Source organism: Nyctereutes procyonoides, unplaced genomic scaffold (genome assembly GCF_905146905.1).
Source record: "Nyctereutes procyonoides isolate TBG_1078 unplaced genomic scaffold, NYPRO_anot_genome, whole genome shotgun sequence".
Classification (NCBI taxonomy): Eukaryota; Metazoa; Chordata; class Mammalia; order Carnivora; family Canidae; genus Nyctereutes; species Nyctereutes procyonoides.
The window spans coordinates 1,165,085-1,186,009 of NW_026575123.1; the positions used below are offsets into that span (position 1 = coordinate 1,165,085).

The 20,925-nt window shown below is 36.6% G+C and overlaps 1 protein-coding gene across 2 annotated transcripts; it reads right to left on the reverse strand.

Moving 5' to 3' along the window:
* Positions 1-6,669: 6,669 nt before the first annotated feature.
* CLEC12B (C-type lectin domain family 12 member B) lies at positions 6,670-14,038 on the reverse strand. Of its 2 annotated transcripts, none has more exons than XM_055336829.1 (6): positions 13,948-14,038; positions 12,314-12,412; positions 10,145-10,363; positions 9,493-9,647; positions 9,001-9,116; positions 6,670-6,733 (listed from the first exon to the last, which is right to left on the reverse strand). In XM_055336829.1, the coding sequence occupies exons 1-6, from the start codon at positions 14,036-14,038 to the stop codon at positions 6,670-6,672; spliced, it is 744 nt and encodes a 247-aa protein (XP_055192804.1). The 2 variants fall into 2 exon arrangements, with proteins under 2 accessions (XP_055192804.1, XP_055192803.1); XM_055336828.1 differs by having other exon boundaries at positions 6,670-6,820.
* Positions 14,039-20,925: the final 6,887 nt, after the last annotated feature.

Sequence of the window (20,925 nt, forward strand, 5' to 3'; positions counted from 1 at the left end):
CTGAGAAGACATTTTTTGTGATCTGTTTCATTCATTTCATGATTAAGCATGTAGTGTCATGATTATTCTGATATATAATTATCTCTTAAGGCCTGCTTTCTTTTCTAGCATAGAAACCAGAAGAAAAGCTATATTCATACTTTACTTGATATCAAATTGCCAAAGTCAGAGCACAGACTTAAGATCTACAGTATGCTGGATTTCTGCCAATTGAATTACAACCCTATTGTCATCTAACAGGAATAGGACAGAAAGCTAAATATATGTTAACACTGTAAAATAACCATGTAATATAACCAAAATAATTTTTCCTAGGCTTTAGAATGTAGTAAAATATTTGAAGGACAATAATGTTTAAATATCTCTGAAGGATAATGTAGATTTGGACTAAACGTTGCTTCAATAGGATTTGGAAAACAGTTTTGAATTAGTCACTTCTCTTTAGTTATGGTTAATAGAAATTTGAGTCCATTTAAATGGCTTAGACTAATGAAGGTGTTTATTATGTTACAGAGGGGAAGCTGATTAGGGTGGCACACAAAATTGAAGAAAAAGCTACCAAATTCAGGGCACCATGGATGAAATTGCATTGTGCTATTCTCTCCTCTTTAAATTGATAAGGCAACAAGTATCTTAGCAAACCCAACTGAAAAATCCAACTTAAAAAAAAAAATCTATCTCTGAGCTTCCATTCATCAATTCATGAACTCAGATTTGTCTTGCTTGGGTCACAGATCTGCTCCTACAGACCTTAAACCATAGGTCTACCCCTTAAACTACCCCTTTGTGTTTTACCAAAACAGAAAGTTCAGATCCGGATCTGTGGTTGTCTCTTTTGCTATGAAGAAAGGGATTCAGGGTGCCTGGAAAACAGAGAAGTAGAGTCTTTCAAAGAAAAGAGAACATAATTTCCAAAAAAACGTGGCAAGAAGGAACTTAAACCTAGATATTGAGAGGATATAATCAATACTTGTCCATTAGGTTGATTCTGTATTCAAACATAAACCATACTAAAAGATGAAAAAAATAATGCAGCAAACCACATTTATATGTAAAATTTAGGTATTTTCTTTTAAGGCTGAGAAAAAATTCTGAGGTACAGATGTCAAAATTTGCCTCCAGTTTTCCTTCAATACAAAGAATTTTAAAAATTTATTTTCTTTCAAAAAAACTTTTATTTTAGTTTAGTTTCAGTTTTTGCTACAGTTGTTGCAGGGTTACTGGGTTCTTGTCTCAAGGAGTTGAAGAATGAATCTCATGGACACAAAAGGGTGAAAGGAAATGAAAGCTTATTAAGGGAAGGTGAAAGCAGAAAGGAATGAAAAAAAGCTTTCTAGAGAGATGAAGTTCCCAAATGGTTTGACACTGAGGGCTATTGGCAGTCTTTTATTGAGAACTAACTGGGAAGCTTGTGGCTTTGAGATTCTTGTGCCATCTTGGTTTAAGCAAAGATGATTGATAACATCCTTCATGGCTCACTTTTCTGAGCTCTGGTCATTTTCTGGATTACAACGTAGCTGCCAAAAAAAAAAAAAAAATACTCCCTAACATCCAGGGCAGGTGGTCTAGTTTGTTCCCTTATCTCTGGTTTTGTCGGCCTCAGCATTTCTCCACATTTGGGATTTCTATGAGCCTGGTCACATAGGCCCCTGTGTGAGCCTAGTCAGGGGAGTCAGGAGCCTCCTATCTCACCGTAACCCTTTCCATACCCACAGTTATTACCTAGAAATGAACAAAATAAAACATTGTGACATTTACAAATTACCAACCAAGTTTATAAAATGAGTTCATGAATTCAAGTATTTAAATTCTATTTTCTGAATTAAAATTACAAAATATCATGCAAGAATTGAGTCAAAATCATGTCCCTATCTTTTCAAAGGAGCTATTGGTCTCCTTTGAAACTACCTAAATTTGGGAGGGGGGGACACCTGGGTGGCTCAGCAGTTAAGTGTCTGCCTTTGGCCCAGGGCATGATCCTAGAGTCCTGGGATTAAGTCCCACATTGAGCTCCCTGCATAGAGCTTATGTCTCTGCCCACCCCCCATGACTCTCATGAATAAATAAATAAAATGTTTTTTTAAAAAGTATCTACATTTTTTGTATATATGGAGAATTATCTGATTTAATGAAGATAGGTTATTTTGATTATTCCACTAAAAACTATTTGGCTGAATGATAAAGCCAATCATTTAAGGAAAAATCAAACTTGCAATATTACTCCTCTAATAAAAACAAATATAAAAGACTTGAGAATCTTGGGAATAGACCAGAAACTTATGACTTGTCATCATTACCAAATTAATGCAATTGTTTAGATGTTCTTTCTATCTACCAATATAATTTTCCTTTGCTCAGTACTGTAAAACTTGGAGGACTGAGATTAAAAGCAGGTGAATAGTGTCTACAGGTTTCTCCCTTGGCTGTTAGTTTAATAGTCCAGAGATGGCTATTTTTGCTATAACCTTGGCTTACGCTGGAGATAAAAATCTCACAATCTCTTCCTTTCTCTCATTATTAGGTAATTCATTAAAAGTAGAGCAAACAACCAAAATATAGAACAACAAAATTTCAAATTCCTTATTTCAATTTCCTAGTCTACTGCCTCCTGCTGGTGCAGCCTACAAGCCTCCTCCGGTCTTTCAGGATTTGTATTTCTTCCCCTAAAAACCAAGTACCAGCACCTGCAATGCATAATCATAGAGGTTCTGGATGGAAAGCCACCGAGACATCTATCTCCCCAAGCTAGAAACAGAAGACATTCTCTCCAGGCACAGTTTTTAAAAAATAGGTGTTTGGCCTTCAAGAAACGACTTGGCCCTTAAGATGGAGATTTACCTTGTCAGTTCACTGCTTCATTAAGGGACAGTTTCCAGTTCCCTGGAACTGGGGCAGAGAAGCTGTGAGCTTATGTCCACCTGTGCTGTGGACTGTTCTACCCTCCAGCCCTGTGCCCAAAACTACTGGGACATTAAACATTAAACTCAATCCTCTTGCCCACTCTTAGAATGTGTCCCCTGAATTTACAGATGGCCTTTTCCTTAGGATAACTGAATTTTTAAATTTATTATTAAAGTTAATTATGTCCTCTTCCTGTCCAATTTTACTACCATCATACCTGCCCAGACGAAAATAGCATTAATAATAAGTCCTTCACCTCTTTATCTATACATAAGCAAATGTATACAAGCATGATTACATAAACTGGTCAGTATGCAGCCTCGATTACAACCTTGACCTTAGCTTTGGGTAACAGTCATAATGCCCACTGTCCCAACACCACGGAATCCTCAGCAGTGGAACTAACTCACTTGCTCTTTTAATATATGATGGAAGGTTGGCTGTTTTACCAACACAGTAGCCCCACACCAACGTTAATAGTCACTAGAATGATTTCAGTGCGGTTGTTTTCAACCTTAGCTGAAAATTAGAATTGTAAGAGTAGCTTAAATTTTTTTTTCAATAACCTAACCACACCTTTGATCTATTAACTCAGAGTCTTAAGAGGTGGGATAATCTCAGGCCTCAGCATTTCTTCAAAGCTCCTCTGTATAATTTCAGTGTCCAGCTGATTTGAGAACTATTTCCACAAGGCCAGAGAGATCACATTGTGTGACACCTGTCTACCCTGACCACCCCAACCAATCTCCACATTAAGGAGTGGTTGGACAAGGTTACAAAAATGAAATAGCTGAGGTTTGTAATTACCTTTGTCCGAATTTGGCCTACACGAAACAAACTAATTTTGCTAACATTGCAGAAACAGCCATCCACTGAGGCGATGGATGTGTTAACTAAACTGATAGCGGACATCAGTTCACTCTACATACATACATCAAATCATTGGGTTGTACATCTTAAACTTATACAGTGTTACATGTCAGTTATAACTCAAGGAAGCTGGAAAAAATAAAATAAAAAATATATAAATGTTTTTAAGACAGAAATGAAAGAGCCTTCAATGCTCGAGGATGGTTCCACTACCTTTGCCTCTGAACATACTTACTCAAAGAAGGCAGTATTGAAGTCATTTATCCAAACATTGTCAAATACCCAGGCTGAGTTAAGCATCAGCAGTGGACTTTGTGAAACTTATGGTTTCTGCAGTCCTGCCCTCCAGTCATTGAGTCTATAGCTGTAAGAAGTGGCCCAGGAATCTGTCCTTTTATGGGGGACTATCTGTATAAATCTTACATGAAGACAAGTTTGGAAATCATGTAACTCTTCAATGAAGGAAGGACAGTTACCCAAAATAAGTACAAAACATGGCCTTTCCCCAGGAATTATGACAGTACATGAGTGTGTGTGTGTGTGTGTGTGTGTGTGTGTATGTGATATCTCCTAGGTATTTTGCATAAGAGGGGGGGGAGAGAGAGAGAGAGAAATTTTGGTCATATGCCATGTCTCATAAACCAAGGCACCAGAAAGCAATGAGGGCTAAATTACTCTGACGAAGAGGTTAGTGAATCCTCAAGAAGAGCTTTAGGTTTACTCATCCATTGTAAAGGCTGTCAGAGATGACATCATGGTGGCAGAAAAGCAGGGAGATGTCTATGAGCAGTAGGATCTAATTGAACTCCAGAGCCCCTCTGAAGTCAGAGACAGAAATGTTCTCTTTTAGTCAGTGTGAAAGCCAGAGTGTGCATGAGAGAAGAATGAAGAGATAAAAGATACCAGGGGGGAAAAAAACAAACATGTAACCCCTTTATAGGAACAAAATAACCAACAAAGATATTTTAACTATTAATAGCAGATCTTTTTATGGTTAGAAATAGAAGAATAAAGAAGAAATTATCTTTCCCATGGGAATAAAGAAAAACCCAAATGTGTGGGAGTCAAGTACAGTTGTTGACCTTTAATGAATAATTTTATCTTTGTGAGAATGACAATGACAGTAAGCTACTAAAGAAATGAAAGAGTAAAGTTGCTTTTTAAAAATATCTGTGTATATGTAAGTTGTATTTTGGTCCTATATGATAATTAGTAAAGCCTGTTCACTTGAACTATGATGAAATATTTATCTAGGTTTTAATATTTGTACTTAAATATATTTTGCTTATAATTTTCACATTAAACTTTAATTCTTTTGTTCTAGAGTTTCTTTTAGTGCATATGTAAAATGTCCATGAGCTCACAATTGTAAAAGTTTAAGAGTAACACGCTACTAGATGTCCATATGACGATGTTCTTTTAAAGAAGCGTCAAAGTATTCTGAAATGCACCTCACTTAGAACTCAGATCATACCAGTTTTTCCAAATTCTAGATCTCTGATTTAAACAAATCAGTACTGCAGGTTGGTTTACTGTTTCCTTTGGCCTATACATAGCTATGAAATTATATGAGAAGCAAAAGAAAACTACCTCCTTCATTGATATTCTTTTTTTTTAATTTTATTTATTTATGATAGTCACAGAGAGAGAGAAAGAGCCAGAGACACAGGCAGAGGGAGAAGCAGGCTCCATGCACTGGGAGCCCGACGTGGGATTCGATCCCGGGTCTCCAGGATCGCGCCCTGGGCCAAAGGCAGGCGCCAAACCGCTGCGCCACACAGGGATCCCCATTCATTGATATTCTTAAATCAGCAATTTTGTCCCAGAAAAACTCACAAGCTCTAGATTTACAAGGCTTGACGTCTTAAGTTCAGGGATGCTGACCAACTATGTTAAAAAAAAAAGTTCTTTAAAATAAAATATAATGGTCCTACTATCTTCAAGCAGTTTTTAGGACTTTTTTTAAGGCAATAACATTTCATTTATTTATTTATTTATTTATTTATTTATTTATTTATTTATTTATTATGATAGTCACACAGAGAGAGAGAGAGAGAGGCAGAGACACAGGCAGAGGGAGAACCGGGCTCCATGCACCGGGAGCCCAACGTGGGACTCGATCCCGGGTCTCCAGGATCACGCCCTGGGCCAAAGGCAGGCGCCAAACCGCTGCGCCACCCAGGAATCCCAAGGCAATAACGTTTCAATGGAAAGATTATAAACTTCTGTTAATAATATCCAGATTACCAAAATAATAACTTCAACATGACTTGATCTAAATAAATGAGGATATAAATACTAAATGGTGTAATACTTCACCTATATTACAAAGCTGGTATACTTGGTACACACACATACACTTGGTACTGGTACACTTGGTACACTTGGTACGCACTTGGTACCATTTGCTAAGAAGTTAAGATATTTCTGAAATGTTTGGCATAGTGCTGCTGCTCTAGTCATCAGGACCCCTACCCAGGAATCCCTCAGACCACTATCACAGCAGGGGCTCCTGAATGCCCTTCCAGTGCTGTGGCTTGTGTCAGTACTGGCTGCTAAATATATCCATGTCACCCCTGCGCACTTTTGCATATGTAATAACAAAACAGGAAAAGAATCCTTTATTCGAGAAAGGGAATTCTGTGAAATGATGCTGAGATAGAATAATAGAGCCATAGAAGAGTTTTTCCCCAGGGTCTCCAGCAATAACCAGAACACCATACCAGAAGGCATCAGACAATGAAGTGGAAAATGTTCTGTGAAGTTTATTTGCCTGGTAGTTTAAATACACAGTCATTGTTTTTCATTTGTTTTTGGCTCTAATAGAGTAGCTTTCTCTTTCTTCACATGAATTTAACCACAAGTCCCTTACATCTTGGTGAATTTGGAAGAAGTATATTAATCCAAATCTTCAATTTTCACTAACGCAGCCATCTTTTCACAAATCCAAGATATCTCAGCACTGCAGCGAGAAATATAAATATTTCCTTTTTGAAAATAGGCACAACCTTTGGATCCATTGATCTGGGCATACTCTTTAGTGCTGAATCTGAAAATTAATCCACTTAAAATTAATTACAAATTTCATATTTGAAATTTAATCACAATTCAGTGTTCTCAGTTTCCAAAGACTATCTATCTGAACTTTGAGAGACTTCTATAACCATAACATATCAAAGTTCTTAAAACTGGCAAATCTGAATGCTTCATTTTAAGTCAATGTCATTATAGACTGCTGGGTGGCTTAGCCAGTTAAGCATCTGACTCTTGATTTCGGCTCAGGTCATGATCTCAGGGTGATGGGATCAAACCTATGTCTGACTCCCTTGGCTCCATGCTCAGCAGGGAGTCTGCTTGAGATTCTCTCTCTCTCTCTCAAATAAATAAAGAAATCTTTAAAAAAATCATTATAAAATTACACTTATCAGGTGTAAATACCCTATGTGCCTTTTTATTCAACTGATCTGCAATATTCTTTTCTTACTTCATGGCTGGGCCTATTAAATCTTCCTCTTGGAGTATGCACTTGCCAGAAGCAGCCTTAATCAGTAGGGAACATGATTCTTTTTTTTTGGGGGGGGGGTTGTGAGGGGGACATGATTCTAAAGCTTAGTCCCACCACCCTGAGCGTGACACCCATAGCCTCAGGGTGTCAGTATCCACAGATTCCTAACCTTGCTGCAGGGGGCCACCTCCTCCATATTTTCACTAGGAGTGAGTGGAGGGATGATGAAAACTCCTTTGGGAGAGGGCATCCATCTTCTTAAAGCCCAAAGTGGAAACAATTGCACAATTGTTCTGTAAATCTGCAGTCCAGCAGAACATCTCAGATTAGTTTTTAATCATCTCATGCCCAGTGTTGCTCCATTTACAAAGAAGTAACTGTCATTTTTGATTGTGTGTTTATGACTTTGGACATGCTTGTCACCATGATTTTTTGTGTGAAACCAGACTCACCAATTTAATATGACTAGTAGTGGTGGTAGTTAGAGAGTGAGAAATTGGTGTGAGTAGAAAAAGCCATGACAAAATTGTGGGAAATGGGTGAAGATAAAATATGTCTAGGGAGAAAAGTCTAGACATATCATTGTTATTCAGGAAATTTGGAGAGTCACAGCTGTAGCCTAGAATCCTTGAAGTAAATGAATGGTTATAACTCAATTTAAGGAAATTTTGACAGCATGCACTGAGTAAATCAGGAGGGATGTGTATGGGGGAATAACTTGATGGGAAGGGAGATGGAGAAAAACTTAACACACCCAGAAAGATGACAATGCTCTTGTATTTCATGTGATAGGCAAATACTATATATTATATTATATTATATTATATTATATTATATTATTATATTAAAAATACAAATATAATTGAATCATTTTAATATAGTTGTGATGAACTGTGTTCCTCAAGATATTTAGTTTGTAGTTGCTTAGAGAATATTATAAACTATGTGTTCCTTTCCGTATTTTTAAGATGGTATCTATTTTTTTATAACTTTAGTCACAAAAACTGTAATCTTCAAAGTTTCGTATATTCTGTATGTACTTTAAATATTTCTTCAAAACTTTGAAGTGGCAGATTTAGTTCATTTAAGTCATGAAGGATAATTGCCATATACACTACATATATGGTAAGTCCCTGTAGCAAAACTAATTGTTGAATTAATCCATCAATTCAGACTTACTTGCTACTGGAAAATGGCTGACAATTATTGAATTTAAATAAATGTGTTAATGTATGTTCTTAGGATAAACATCACCCTTGTGACCATAGTATTGGAGAGCCAGGATAGCTAAGAGCCCAAACTTATGGTCATAAAAGCATTCAAGTTCTGATTTGGCCACTGGAGTTTAGTGACCTTGGGCATGTTATTTAATATCTCTATCAAAACTGTTTCATCCATAAAATAGGAATATAACAGTGTTTTTACCATAGGGCTAATATTTATATACTACTTTGAGCAAAGTAAGGGTATTTTTTTGTTAAATAAAAAAGTAAATTTAATCTAATTGATAAGCTTCAGTGTCTTGCCATGAGATTGTCACATACACGAAATTAGGTACTCTTGCTTTCGTTATTTCTTACTGAAGCACTCTTTCCTTTGTATGTTGTGCTCTTTTTTTTGTATCTAGATTTATATTTCTTACAATTAACATTGATTTTCTTAGTATTCCAATTTTTAGTATTATTAGCTTCTTTTGTTTCTCCCCCTAACAGTTACAGACTTACAAGAATGGAGAGGGGACAGAGCCATCCTCCCATAGCCAGTTCCTTCCAGATGGATCCCATGATAAGCCCAACCAGAAGAAAGAGAGTGTGGGTAATGGCTGTGACTTCAGAAAATCCTGAGAGAGACAACAGGAACAATGTTATGTGAGAGCCACATTCAGGTATGCAGTTGTAAGATGTTAATTCTCACTCAAAACGCACTGAATGCCTTCTATGTGAGTCTGAAATTCCACCTATTTTACTTTCTATGCTAGGAATAATTTTTATAACCAGGAAATGGGGCGCCCGGGTGCCACAGTCAGTTAAGCATCTGACTCTTGGTTCTCAGGGTCCGGAGATCGAGTCCCACCTTCTACTCCATGCTCAGTGAGGAGTCTGCTTGGGGTTCTTTCTCTCCCTCTGCCCCTTCTGCTCATCCTCTCTCTCTTTCTCTAATAAATAAGAAAATCTTAAAAAAAATATCTATAACCAGTGAAGGAGATTCAACCAGACCTTTTCCTCCAAACTATCTATCTTCACCAAGGTAGAGTTCTTGTCCATGCAGTGTTTTCTACTGTTAGTCCAGGTATTCTCCTCATTTGTTGTGAAATAATAGCAGCTGTGTTGGTACCATTGCCACATTTTAGGACAAGGATTACATTTGTGGTCTGAAAAAGAAATGACACCCATTAGTACAAGTTAAATAACACTGGAGTGACTGGGAGGGTTTTAAAAACTAAATAACTGAACCTGAGGAGGTATCTGAGACCCAGCATTCTGGAACCATACTGCTTTAGGAGAATGAAATCACTTCCAATTCTGGGTTGGGACAACAGTGATTGAAATTCTCACTCCAGGGCTCAGTCTCCTGGGATCAGAATTACCAGCTCTACTTTTAGCTTCTTAAAACTTAAGGTCACCTAAAAATAGCCCACAAAATAAGAAGCCAAAGTATCCAGGTTGGTAACATTCCAAGACACTTCCCAAATTCACCTCTGTGTTTTTAAAAATATGAAATTAATTGATATATTCTCTTGTCTTCTGTAAATTTCGTGTGATATCATTAGAGGTCATTGGAGAACACAATTTCCCATGCTACGAGGTGACTCACATGATCAATGCAAACTGGGGCAGCAGATTTGACTGGCAAGTAGGTACTAAATACCTGGAGTGTGAATGATCAGCTCTTGGCAGAGTTTGATGGCCATTTGTTCCTGTCTCCTCAATAGACTGGAAATCTGTGATTTGAGAAATTTCTCCTCTGTGGGAAAGCTCCTATAGTTGCTCAGCTGCTGGGATAAGTTATTCTGCTGGTGGTGGATGATTTTTTGAAGTTGACTTAATTTCTCTGAATCTGAGTTAATTTCATTAGATGTCTGCAAAACTCCAAAACATAACAGGAGACAAGTTCGTATACCCTCCCATTCTCATTATAGCCACAGCTAATTCTCTTTACACAGAAATATTTCTCACATTGTTTAATATTCATGAGTAGCTCTCAATAATTGAAGTATTGGGAGAAACACACCAGATGCCTTTTGACTGCAAACTGGAGCTCATCCTTATAATTTTTAATATTTTAAATATGATTATACTTGTATTAAAATAATGAATTAATAATCATATATCTTTGACATTTAACCTAAGGCAGTGCCAGGCATTTTGCCATTCTTTTAGTGGAAATATTTTACTTTTATCTATTTGGATTTGGTTCATGTAATTGTTATTTTAATAGAAACAGAATCCTTTAAGGCAATGGGTATTTCAAAATATGGTGTGCAGACTACTTTTATCTGAATCACACACATATTTGGTTTTGTTTTAAATATAGATTTTGATGCCATACTAGAATGTTTCTGGCTCTGGAGCCATAAAATCTGTCTTTTTAAAAATTATATTTATTTATTGGAAAGAGAGAGTAAGCAGAGGTAGGGGCAGAGGGAGAAAGAGAGAGAGAGAGAATATCAGGCAGACTCCACACTAAGCATGGAGCCTGACGTGGGGCTCAGTATAATAACCCTGAGATCATGACCTGAGCTAAAATCTACAGTTGGACACAACCAACTGAGCCACCCAGGCACCCCAAAATCTGCCTTTTTAATTAGCACTTTGGGTAATTCATCATCACAGTAAATGTAAGAGTCATTGCACTAAAAGCACTGCACTTCATAAAAGTCTTCACCCTTCCATGGTGAACCAATGACTATGTATCATTGTATCTTCATTTTTTTTTTTTTTTAAGATTTTGGACACCAGGGTGACTCAGTCGGTTAAGTGTCTGCCTCTGGCTTATGTCATGATCCCAGGGTCCTGGGATCGAGCCCTGCATTGGGCTCTCTACTCAGGAAAGAGCCTGCTTCTCCCCCTTCCCTGACCCTCCCCCACTCATGCTCTCTTTCTCTGTCAAATAAATAAATTAAATCTTTTTTAAAAAAGAGAAAGCATGAGCAGGGGGAAGGGGCAAAGGGAGAAGCAGACTCTACATCATTAGCCCCTATTTATACATCCAAATTGGTATGTCTAAATTCTAATTATTCATGAAATCCTACTTATGTAAAATAAATGAAAGTAGCATGGAAAATGCCAGTATCATTCAGAAAATAAACTTTCTTAACTGCACATCCCCTCAAAGGGAATACTGCACCAACTCACTACTCTGACCATCATATACTTAACAATATCCTACAGAGTATGGATTCTCAGGACGTTCTTCCATTTATTGTTAGTTCAGGGCTCCCTATCCTGTCCAACCCTGATGTCTCAATGATGGGTCTAAACCAAGGGAATACCCTTTTTTGGCTACTGTGCTTGGGAGTGGAGTTTCCATTGTTACATGGAAGTGGTTCAACTTTCTGTATAGAGGGTAAGGTATCTCAAGCACTATTCCTCCTTGCTTGTATCTCTTATTCATTTATAGCAAGCAAGCTATTTCTATACTAGGACAATCTTGAGTGAGTAAATTAAGCCAGTCTTGTGCTAAGTCTTCAGGGTGAATGAAACAGCATGCTCTTCCTTGAGTCCACCTCTCTTGGTTCCCTGTTTCTTACCATTGGGGTAATAAGTGGATGAGTGTCTATGCAGAATAGAAGCTCCTTATTCCAACCAATAAAAAAAAATTAAAGTTGTCTTCATGACCCAGTCTAGTTTATAAAGAAAAACAATAGATTTAGGGCAAAATCCTCATAATAATAAAATCAGTCCTCTGCTTGTTTATCTTAAAGCCTTGGGAGAATGAAGGAGAACATGATCACATAGTATAATCAAACTCAAATTTACACAGTTTACAAATGTGTTCTCTAATCACTTTTCTTGGGTTTGATGAAAATGTACTTACACATAATCCCTAAGGTCACTAGCCCAATCAGCAGCAGCAGACAAAGAGTAAGCAGACTCAGGGCAGCCTGACGCCATATAGGGGAAGGAGCTGGATACTCTGAAGAAAGCCAACAGAGAAACTGTGGTTACAGATGAGTTGTTGATTTTTCTCTTACTTCTTCAATGTTCCATCTAGAAAATACCTAAGATGATATGCAATAAGGGCCCCATCATCAGTTCTCCTCCATTTCTCCTCCCACATTCTCCTTTGCTTTAAGAGTGGCTCCTAATTTTTAGGTTTTTGTTTTACATCATCACACACCCTTCTTCTTTAAATTCACTAAATGCATGTATGAGATGTTGTGGAAATTGCTTCTCTGGATGATCCTGACAATAGAAGAAATCTCATGCTTTTGAGATTACAAACCTCCACAAGGCAAGTATTACTGTGTATTCTACTTTTATCTATTATCCAGTCTATTTATCATCTAGCAGATAATAAATGAGTAGAGAATGAAAGACGAAATGAATGTGCAGTCTAATCTACAATATTTCTTAATTCAGGGTCTAATGGCATCTAGCCCAGTATTTCAGACAGATTGATTGCAAATCTCCAGGTGTGCTGCTATCACATACATCACACCCACAACTTTTTTCTCTCAAGGATTACAGCTATAATTTAAATGAACAAAGAATAATGTATAACCACTGTTATTAGACCCATGACAAGCCTATTCTCATTCCCTTTGTATATACAATCTTGAGTGAGTAAATTAAGCCCACAAACCACACTTGTAAAAAATAAATCCAAGAGAAGGAGAAAGTAGTTCTAATATTTTAGTTGACTTGGGGAAACAGCCTGAACTGTCAACAGATTCTTGAAAATAAGGGATATAGTCTGATATATCAAATTTGATTCCTGACCATAGAGATCAATATTTCTTCCAATAGGGTATAAAGGAACAAGGTAAAAGACTAGCACTGAGTTTGGACTTTTACCAGTTGTAGGAATTTGATTACATCATTTGATTTTTTTTCAGACTCAGTTTTGCTAATATTATTCCATCTACTTCACAATTATATTTTGATAAAAATATATATAATGCATATAAAGTACTACATGGATATTGTTATTATTGATTCAACACTACTAATTATACTAGGAATTTCCACTCACTAAAAGTTTCTTTTTTTTATACAGAAACTGTCTCTTGTCTAATTCTGAGTCTCTCATCCTCCCATTTCTCTCTTCAGCTATTTGTACCTCTAAAAGAAAAATTCCCTCTACATTCTCTATTTTAGAAACCTCCAACCTGGCTACTAAAAGAATATTCACTTGACATCTCAGAAATTATAAATACCAACGACTTAATTTGTAAAAAGAATTCTATTAGCTCCAATTCAATTTCTCCTACATCCAACGTTTCACAATAACACAGAACTTCAGGAAATATAGCAACATCACACAATTTCAAGTGGTCTTCGAAGTCGCATGTTTTCTCACCAAAATTGGGAACATTCATTCTACTACATATTCCACAACTCTGCTCTATTTTGGAGATTCCACAGCATATCACTTTCTAGCACTGGAACCAAAACTTTACCACCTGTTCATTCCCCCAAGGTCACATCTTGTTGTCTCTGAACTCCTACCTCTATTCCTTAGGTAATTTCTATCGCGGTTATTTCTTTCTCCAACAGAATCCTGAAACGTGAGTGTCGCATAAGTCACTTCTTCAGACATCATAGAAGAAAGCACTACCATAAATTATGTAATTAATGTTTCAAAAATCTTCAGGCCCAGGAACAGAGTGCTCTTCTCAAGGCTGGGAGCTTTTATAAACATACTCTACTGACCCAAGACACTCCCTACTGCCCCTTTGTTAGGACAGAATGACAATCAGCCTTTTTGCAGAGAAAGTTAGAGAAGTCAAATATTCTCTTTAAAAATCAGAATATCATAGATCTCAATCTGTTCTTTCAGCATTGTTTCTTGTGAAGACTCTTAAAGGACTGCATTTACTTCTAATCCCAGCATCACTTCTTGCAAAATTTACTAATTTCTATAAGAAAATTCATCGTTGTTGAGAACCTGCAGAAGGCAGAATAACAGCTCCCTCACCAAAATTGTGCGTGTTCTAATCCCTAGAACCTCTCAATATGGTAAGTTTACATGGCAAGGGGGTTTGCAGACGTGAAAAAGACTGCAGACCTTGAGATGAAGAAATTATCCTGCGTTATCTGATGGGCCCAATTGAATCCTTAAAAATGGAAACCTTTCCTAGATTCGGTCAGAGAGATACAGCTTTGCTGGCTGAAGGTGGAGGAAGATGGCCTAGAACCAAGAAATGTGGGCCAGAAGGTAGGGGAATGCGGGCTCCTATAGAGCGCTCAGAAAGGAACACAAGCCCCGCCCACAGCCTTAATTGAGCCCCCCCTCCTCCCCATCGTGTCAGACCTCTAACCCACAGCCCTGTGAAACCATAGATTTGCGTCGTTTAAGCTGCTGTATTTGTGGATTTGGCTAATGGAGCAATAGCAAACTAACAGAACTCAGAAAATATTTGAGGGCCATACCTGAACAAGAGAATGAATGAATCTTTCCTAAAGTTTCCTTTGGGGGAAGAAGAAGATTACATGCCTATTCTGGGGATGATTTGGTGCAGGTTTTTGTTTTCAGATGGCTGGAGGACTGATCCAAAGCCTCCCAAGATCCACCTCTGTATGAAGATTATCTTAGTCAAGGGTGCCTGAGTGGCATCTGCCTTTGGACCCTGGGATCCAGCCTTCATCTGGCTCCCTGCTCAGAATAATAAACAATCTTAAAAAAAAAAAAAAAAAAAAAAAAAAGATTATCTTGCTCAAGATGGAATGAATTGTGCTCTTTCTCTCTGCCAAGTAAATAAATAAATAAATGATCTTTTAAAAAAGATTATCTTGGTTAAAGCAGAATAAATTGCACCTATTTCAGGAGTGTGAACGAATATCCAATAGGTTGTAGAAAGAAAATGTAAAAATAATAATTCTTCACTAACATTTATGTATAATCTCTATATACATAATTATGCATGTATTTTTCTCTTTCCTATTCTTTTTTCTCCCAAACTGATGCATCAAAAAAATGTTTGGAGGCTCTGAGTCATAATCAGTTAAACTCCACTGCCAAAGATGTGGAATTAATTAAATCTATGTTTATATTTACTATTCTACATAACCTGAGTAAACACAGAGACCATCAACATGAGGAAAATTAAATTGAATATGTGATTATGAAAATGAGAATACAGGATGTTTTTCTATCTTCTCTTTCACTTTCACCAAATTTGCAAAGACTGAGTTTTCATTTTCATTGCCCTGATTCTTACTTTCAAGTTCCCTAAGAAAACATTTAACCTTTTACAATCTTATACAAAATCATATTTGGGGGATCCCTGGGTGGCGCAGCAGTTTAGCGCCTGCCTTTGGCCCAGGGCGCGATCCTGGAGACCCGGGATCGAATCCCACATCAGGCTCCCGGTGCATGGAGCCTGCTTCTCCCTCTGCCTGTGTCTCTGCCTCTCTCTGTCTCTCTCTATCATAAATAAATAAAAATTAAAAAAAATTAAAAAAAAACAAAATCATATTTGGGTAAAACAGTGATGAGGAATCTCACCTCGTTGCTAATAATTTCTATAAGAGAAAGGATTGGTCATACTTTCTACATACTTACTGTTATTATGATTCTAAAAGACTTTATTATTATTAGCTTATAATTTTATTAATTTAGAAATCTCCATTTATCCTTGTCTCCCTATAAAACTTCCATCATATCTTAGCTCATTCTATCAGATTACACTAGCAAATATCACACTTTGTTGCAGTCATCTACCAAATTCTAGGACATTTCTCCTAAATCACATTAACCTCCACATTGACACATCCAATGGCTCTTTCTCCAGATTCATTTTACTCAGCCTATAAACAGGATCTGATATAATTATTTCCTTTAACTTAAAATTCTTTTCCAAAATATACTATTCTTTTTTTAATATTTTATTTATGTATTCATGAGACACACATGGAGAGAAGCAGAGATATAGGCAGAGGGAGAAGCAGGCTACCTGTGGGGAACCTGATGTGGGACTCAATCCAGAGACCCCAGCCCCAGGATCACGCCCTGAGCCGAAGGCAGACACTCAACTGCTGAGCCACTCAGGTGTCTTCCAAAATACACTGTTCTACAAAACACCATTATCTTCTTCTTTCCGTTTCATTACCTAATCCTCCCTCAGATTTGCTGTTTCCTCTTTATCTGACTTCAAAATACTGTTGTGGTCCAGAGTTCAGTTCCTGGCCCTCTATCCCATTTCTGCTCATCTATGGATGAGATGTTCCAGATCCATGGCTTGGAGTGACAGCCATACCTAGGAGATCTCCAAATGTATATCTTCATGCCAGGGTTTGGTCACTAGGCCCAAATATCTGACTGAAGACTTGGCATATTATTTACATATGCTATAGGATTTTTTAGGATTTTTAAATCTAACACATCCAAAAAATAAAATAAAATATAAAATAAAATAAAATATAAAATACAACTCTTTCCTAGTGGTTTCACTGTTTCTTCATTTTAGTAAATAAAAACTTCACACAGTTCCTAAGCCCAGAACTCAGAATCAGCTTTGACTTTCATGCTGCTCTCATATGAATTAAATCCACCTGAAAATACTGTTTATTGTGGAAAGCAAAGGAATTCAGGTATTATATATGGAAGTATTGTTGATTTGGGTTACATTAAAAGTAATACTGAGTTTATACAATAAGAAATTATACTCTAACTCCATTCTTCCATGATCATTCCATTCTCATGTATTATAGGACTATTTCAGAGAAAACCTTTAAAGAGGAGTCTCTATTGGATAGAGATTTGGCAGAATGGAAGTTAATTCAAAACTATTTACAACAAAGAATGGAGAAAATAAAGATTAAATCCAGAGGGATCAAAGCCCTAAAGATAAAAGCAGAGCAACAAAAAATGACCACAAGGAGGAGCTAGAGGATAAATACAAGATAGAATTTATTTGGGGGATTTTTTTTTTTTTAATTTATGTTGAAATATATATTCATCCAATCAGGATAATCAAATATCCTGGTTAAAATAAAGGGCTATACAGGCAGGTTGATTACCTTAAATATCTGATCAACATTTATGTGTCCAGTGAAATGAACACCACCAGGGCCTCCCCCAAGTTTCACTAATAAAGAGCTATTATATATGATTTTTTCATAACACTTATCATGATCTGAAATTATCTTACTGTTTTATTTCTTTGTTTCTTTGCTATTTATGTTCACCACCCTCCACTAGAATATAAGTTCAATAAGAACACAACTTTTATATGTTTTGTTTACCATGTTATATCAGAAAATAGAATAGTGCTTGAGACACATGCACAGTGATCAATAAATGTGTGTTCAAATAATAGATCAATTAATGATCCCTGCAGTGTATGTTTTATACTGACTTTAGCGGGGTATCTTATATCCCAATATTGTGACATGAATCCTCAGTTCACTATACTTGATCACTTTGCTTTCCTTGATTGCACCATACTCACTCATACTTCCACAACTTTGGATGTTTGCCCTGCCTGATAAAATAAAAAAGTACTCCTTTCCTCTCTCTTTTTATGTAACCTTTGCCTTTCCTTCAAATCTTAACTCAAGGCTTATATATTCCATTTGATTACTATTTAACTTTACAAATATTATGTGCATATAAACTTCTCAGTGTGGTAGATGCTATCTGGCACATTTTTCCCTTTTTTCAACTCTGTAACAAAATGCTCTGCCACAGTTGTTATCTGATAGCTATTCATTGCTTAGCTCATTAACTTTTTTTTTCTTTTAGGTTTTATTTATTTACTTGAGAGAGAGTGAGAGCCAGAGAGATAACAAATGGAAAAGGAGAAGCAGATTCCCTGCTGAGCAGAGAGCCCAATGTGGGGCTTGATCCTAGGACCTTGAGATCACGACCTTAGCTGAAGGCAGACACTTCACTGACTGAGCCACCTAGGGGGCCCCTAGCTCATTAACTTTTAGTAAAACATTCCACTTTTCAGCCCATATGTTTAAGCTTTCTGAAAATGAAAGAGAAAATATTAATTTTGCTTTTTTTTCCTGACAGGAAATTCTAGCTTTTTTCAAAGATAAACAGTACTTGGTATGTATGTAGAAGGCTAGTAAGTCAAATGTGAACTAACAATTTTAATGCAGAGGACTGAGAGGCAATAGGACATCACTGATAAATGCACCTAAGGGTTAGTATAAAGGTCATGTGCCTTAAAAGGCTGAAACTCTTAACTCTAGGAAACAGAGGGTTACTGGAGGGGAGGTGGGTGGGGGGATGGGGTAACTGAATGATAGGCCCTAAGGAGAGTACGTGACATAATGAGCACTGGGTGTTGTATGCAACTGATGAATCATCAAATTCTGTCTCTGAAACAAACAAAAAATTGAAAAAGATTATCACCAGCTGCAAAATTCTCCCTTCCTTTATATATTTTTTTCAGTTTAGAGACATATCATAGCATTCATAATAGTCAACATCATTTTTCTTTGGTCTTTCTCTTTTGTACATCCACTAGTCCTCATTATATATTGAACAATCTTACCACAATATTATGAATTCCACTAATTTCTCATTGAGTCTATACATTGTCATTGTGATTCTAGTATCTTTTACTCATTCTTCAGCTATAAACATAGATAATGGAGTCTGGGCAATACTTATATTTGAAAGACTTTATAATGTAGTGGAAAGAACTTGGAAACTAGGTATATGGTACTGCTTTTTACAAGAAATATGATCATAGAAATGTCCCCACATTCCTTAACATTCTCTTTCTACCTGTGTATTATCAGGATGGCAATGCACTTTGTACATATGTTCATTCATTTGCCAAATATGTACTGGATGGTAACTGTATGCCAGCCACTATTTTAAAGCATAGAATACATTCTTTGGGGATACATGACAAAAATACCTCTGTGTGTGTGTGTGTGTGTGTGTGTGTGTGTGTGTGTGTGTGACAGAGAGAGAGAGAGAGAGGTAATGGAAAAGAGTGAAACAAGTAAAAGAGACAGGAGAGGCACCTGGGTCGCTCAGTTGATTAAGCATTGGCCTCTTGATTTGGCTCAGGTCATGATCTCAGGGTCATGATATTGAGCCCTGCATTAGGCTTTGCACTCAGGGCAGAGTCTGCTTGGGATTCTTGCTCCTTCTCCCTCCCTTTCTACCCCCTCCCTCCTCCTTGCCCTACTTCTGTTCAAGGCTCCCTCTCTCTGAAACAAGAAAGAAAGAAAGAAGAAAAAGAAAGAAGAAAGAGAAAGATGAAAGAAAGAAAAAGAAGAAAGAAAGAAAAAGAAAGAAAGAAGAAAAGGAAAGAAGAAAGAAAGAAGAAAGAAATAAAGAAAGAAAGAAAGAAAGAAAGAAAGAAAGAAAGAAAGAAAGAAAGAAGAAAGAAAGAAAGAAGGAAGAAAGAAAGAAAGAAAGAAAGAAAGAAAGAAAGAAAGAAAGAAAGAAAGAAAGAAAAAGAAAGAGACAGGAATGTAGGCTGGCATATGGTGGGGTTAGGGAAATTAAACACTAAATAAAAAAAGATTAGATAGCTAAAATCTAAGACTGCTCCATAAAGACTAGTACCATGACTTTCTCCATGAATATTCAATGCCAATTTCAGTGTCTGAAATAGTTAAATTAATAGAATATTTGCTTTAAAATTAAAGAGATAACTTATGTAAAAAAGCCTATTAATCTCTAAAATATTAAACAAAGATTTTTTATTCCAAATTCAAACTCATCAGAATATTTTCAATAAAGGACTTTTTTAGTTATACTTTACTAAGCCAAGAAAAGAGGGGCAACAAAATATACAAACAGAAATGACATACCAATGACAGACTTTGTAGGGTGTTTACAGACTTCGTAGGGGGATAACTAACAAAGGGAAACCAGGCTGGCTTAGTTGGTAGAGTATGCAAGTCTTGATCTTGAGGTTGTGAGTTTGAGCCCCCACTGGGGGTAAAGCTTTCTTTTTAAAAAATGATGTCTAGCAAAGCTTCTGGGTTTTAGAAAAGGAAAAAGAATAGTTGGTAATCTTTATCTCTTTTTCCTGCAGTTCTCTGCTTAATTTTTGCTGAGTAATTCAGCTTGTATTTATAGAATGTGTAGAAGAAGAAAATAGAATGAAGACTAATGTTATGAGGGGCTGCTTTGACCCTGAGAGACTCAGTATTCACCCAGCATATTTCCTAACAACTCCAAGCCATGTTTGGAAGATACAAATAAGAGCAAATATATTTTTTATGGAACATAGATCTGGACATAAGAACCTCAACCTGTGCCTAGTGTTATCAAAGATCCAAAAACCAATGATGCACTGTAATCATTAAAAGGGGAAAAAACAAAGAGAAGAAAGTCCAGAGGCTGAACTATAGGAAGAATCTCATCTAAGGCTTAGGTTTCAGCTTTACCTATATCTGGTATTAAACATATAGTTTTAAGCATTCATGAATCAAGTAAGCCTGGTATATTTCTGGTGATTTGCAGAATAAATGGGATTATTTTTTATAACTCAACCAATTACCCAA

Bases quoted from the DNA above. Each gene is read 5' to 3' on its own strand.
- CLEC12B (XM_055336828.1), bottom strand. From the start codon at position 14,038: ATGTCTGAAGAAGTGACTTATGCGACACTCACGTTTCAGGATTCTGTT. The intron at 12,413-13,947 runs GTAGGAGTTCAG...GGCTTTCTTCAG, and splicing joins AAATTACCTAAGGAATAGAG to AGTATCCAGCTCCTTCCCCT. The intron at 9,648-10,144 runs GTATTTAGTACC...TTTCTTTTTCAG, and splicing joins GCTGATCATTCACACTCCAG to ACCACAAATGTAATCCTTGT.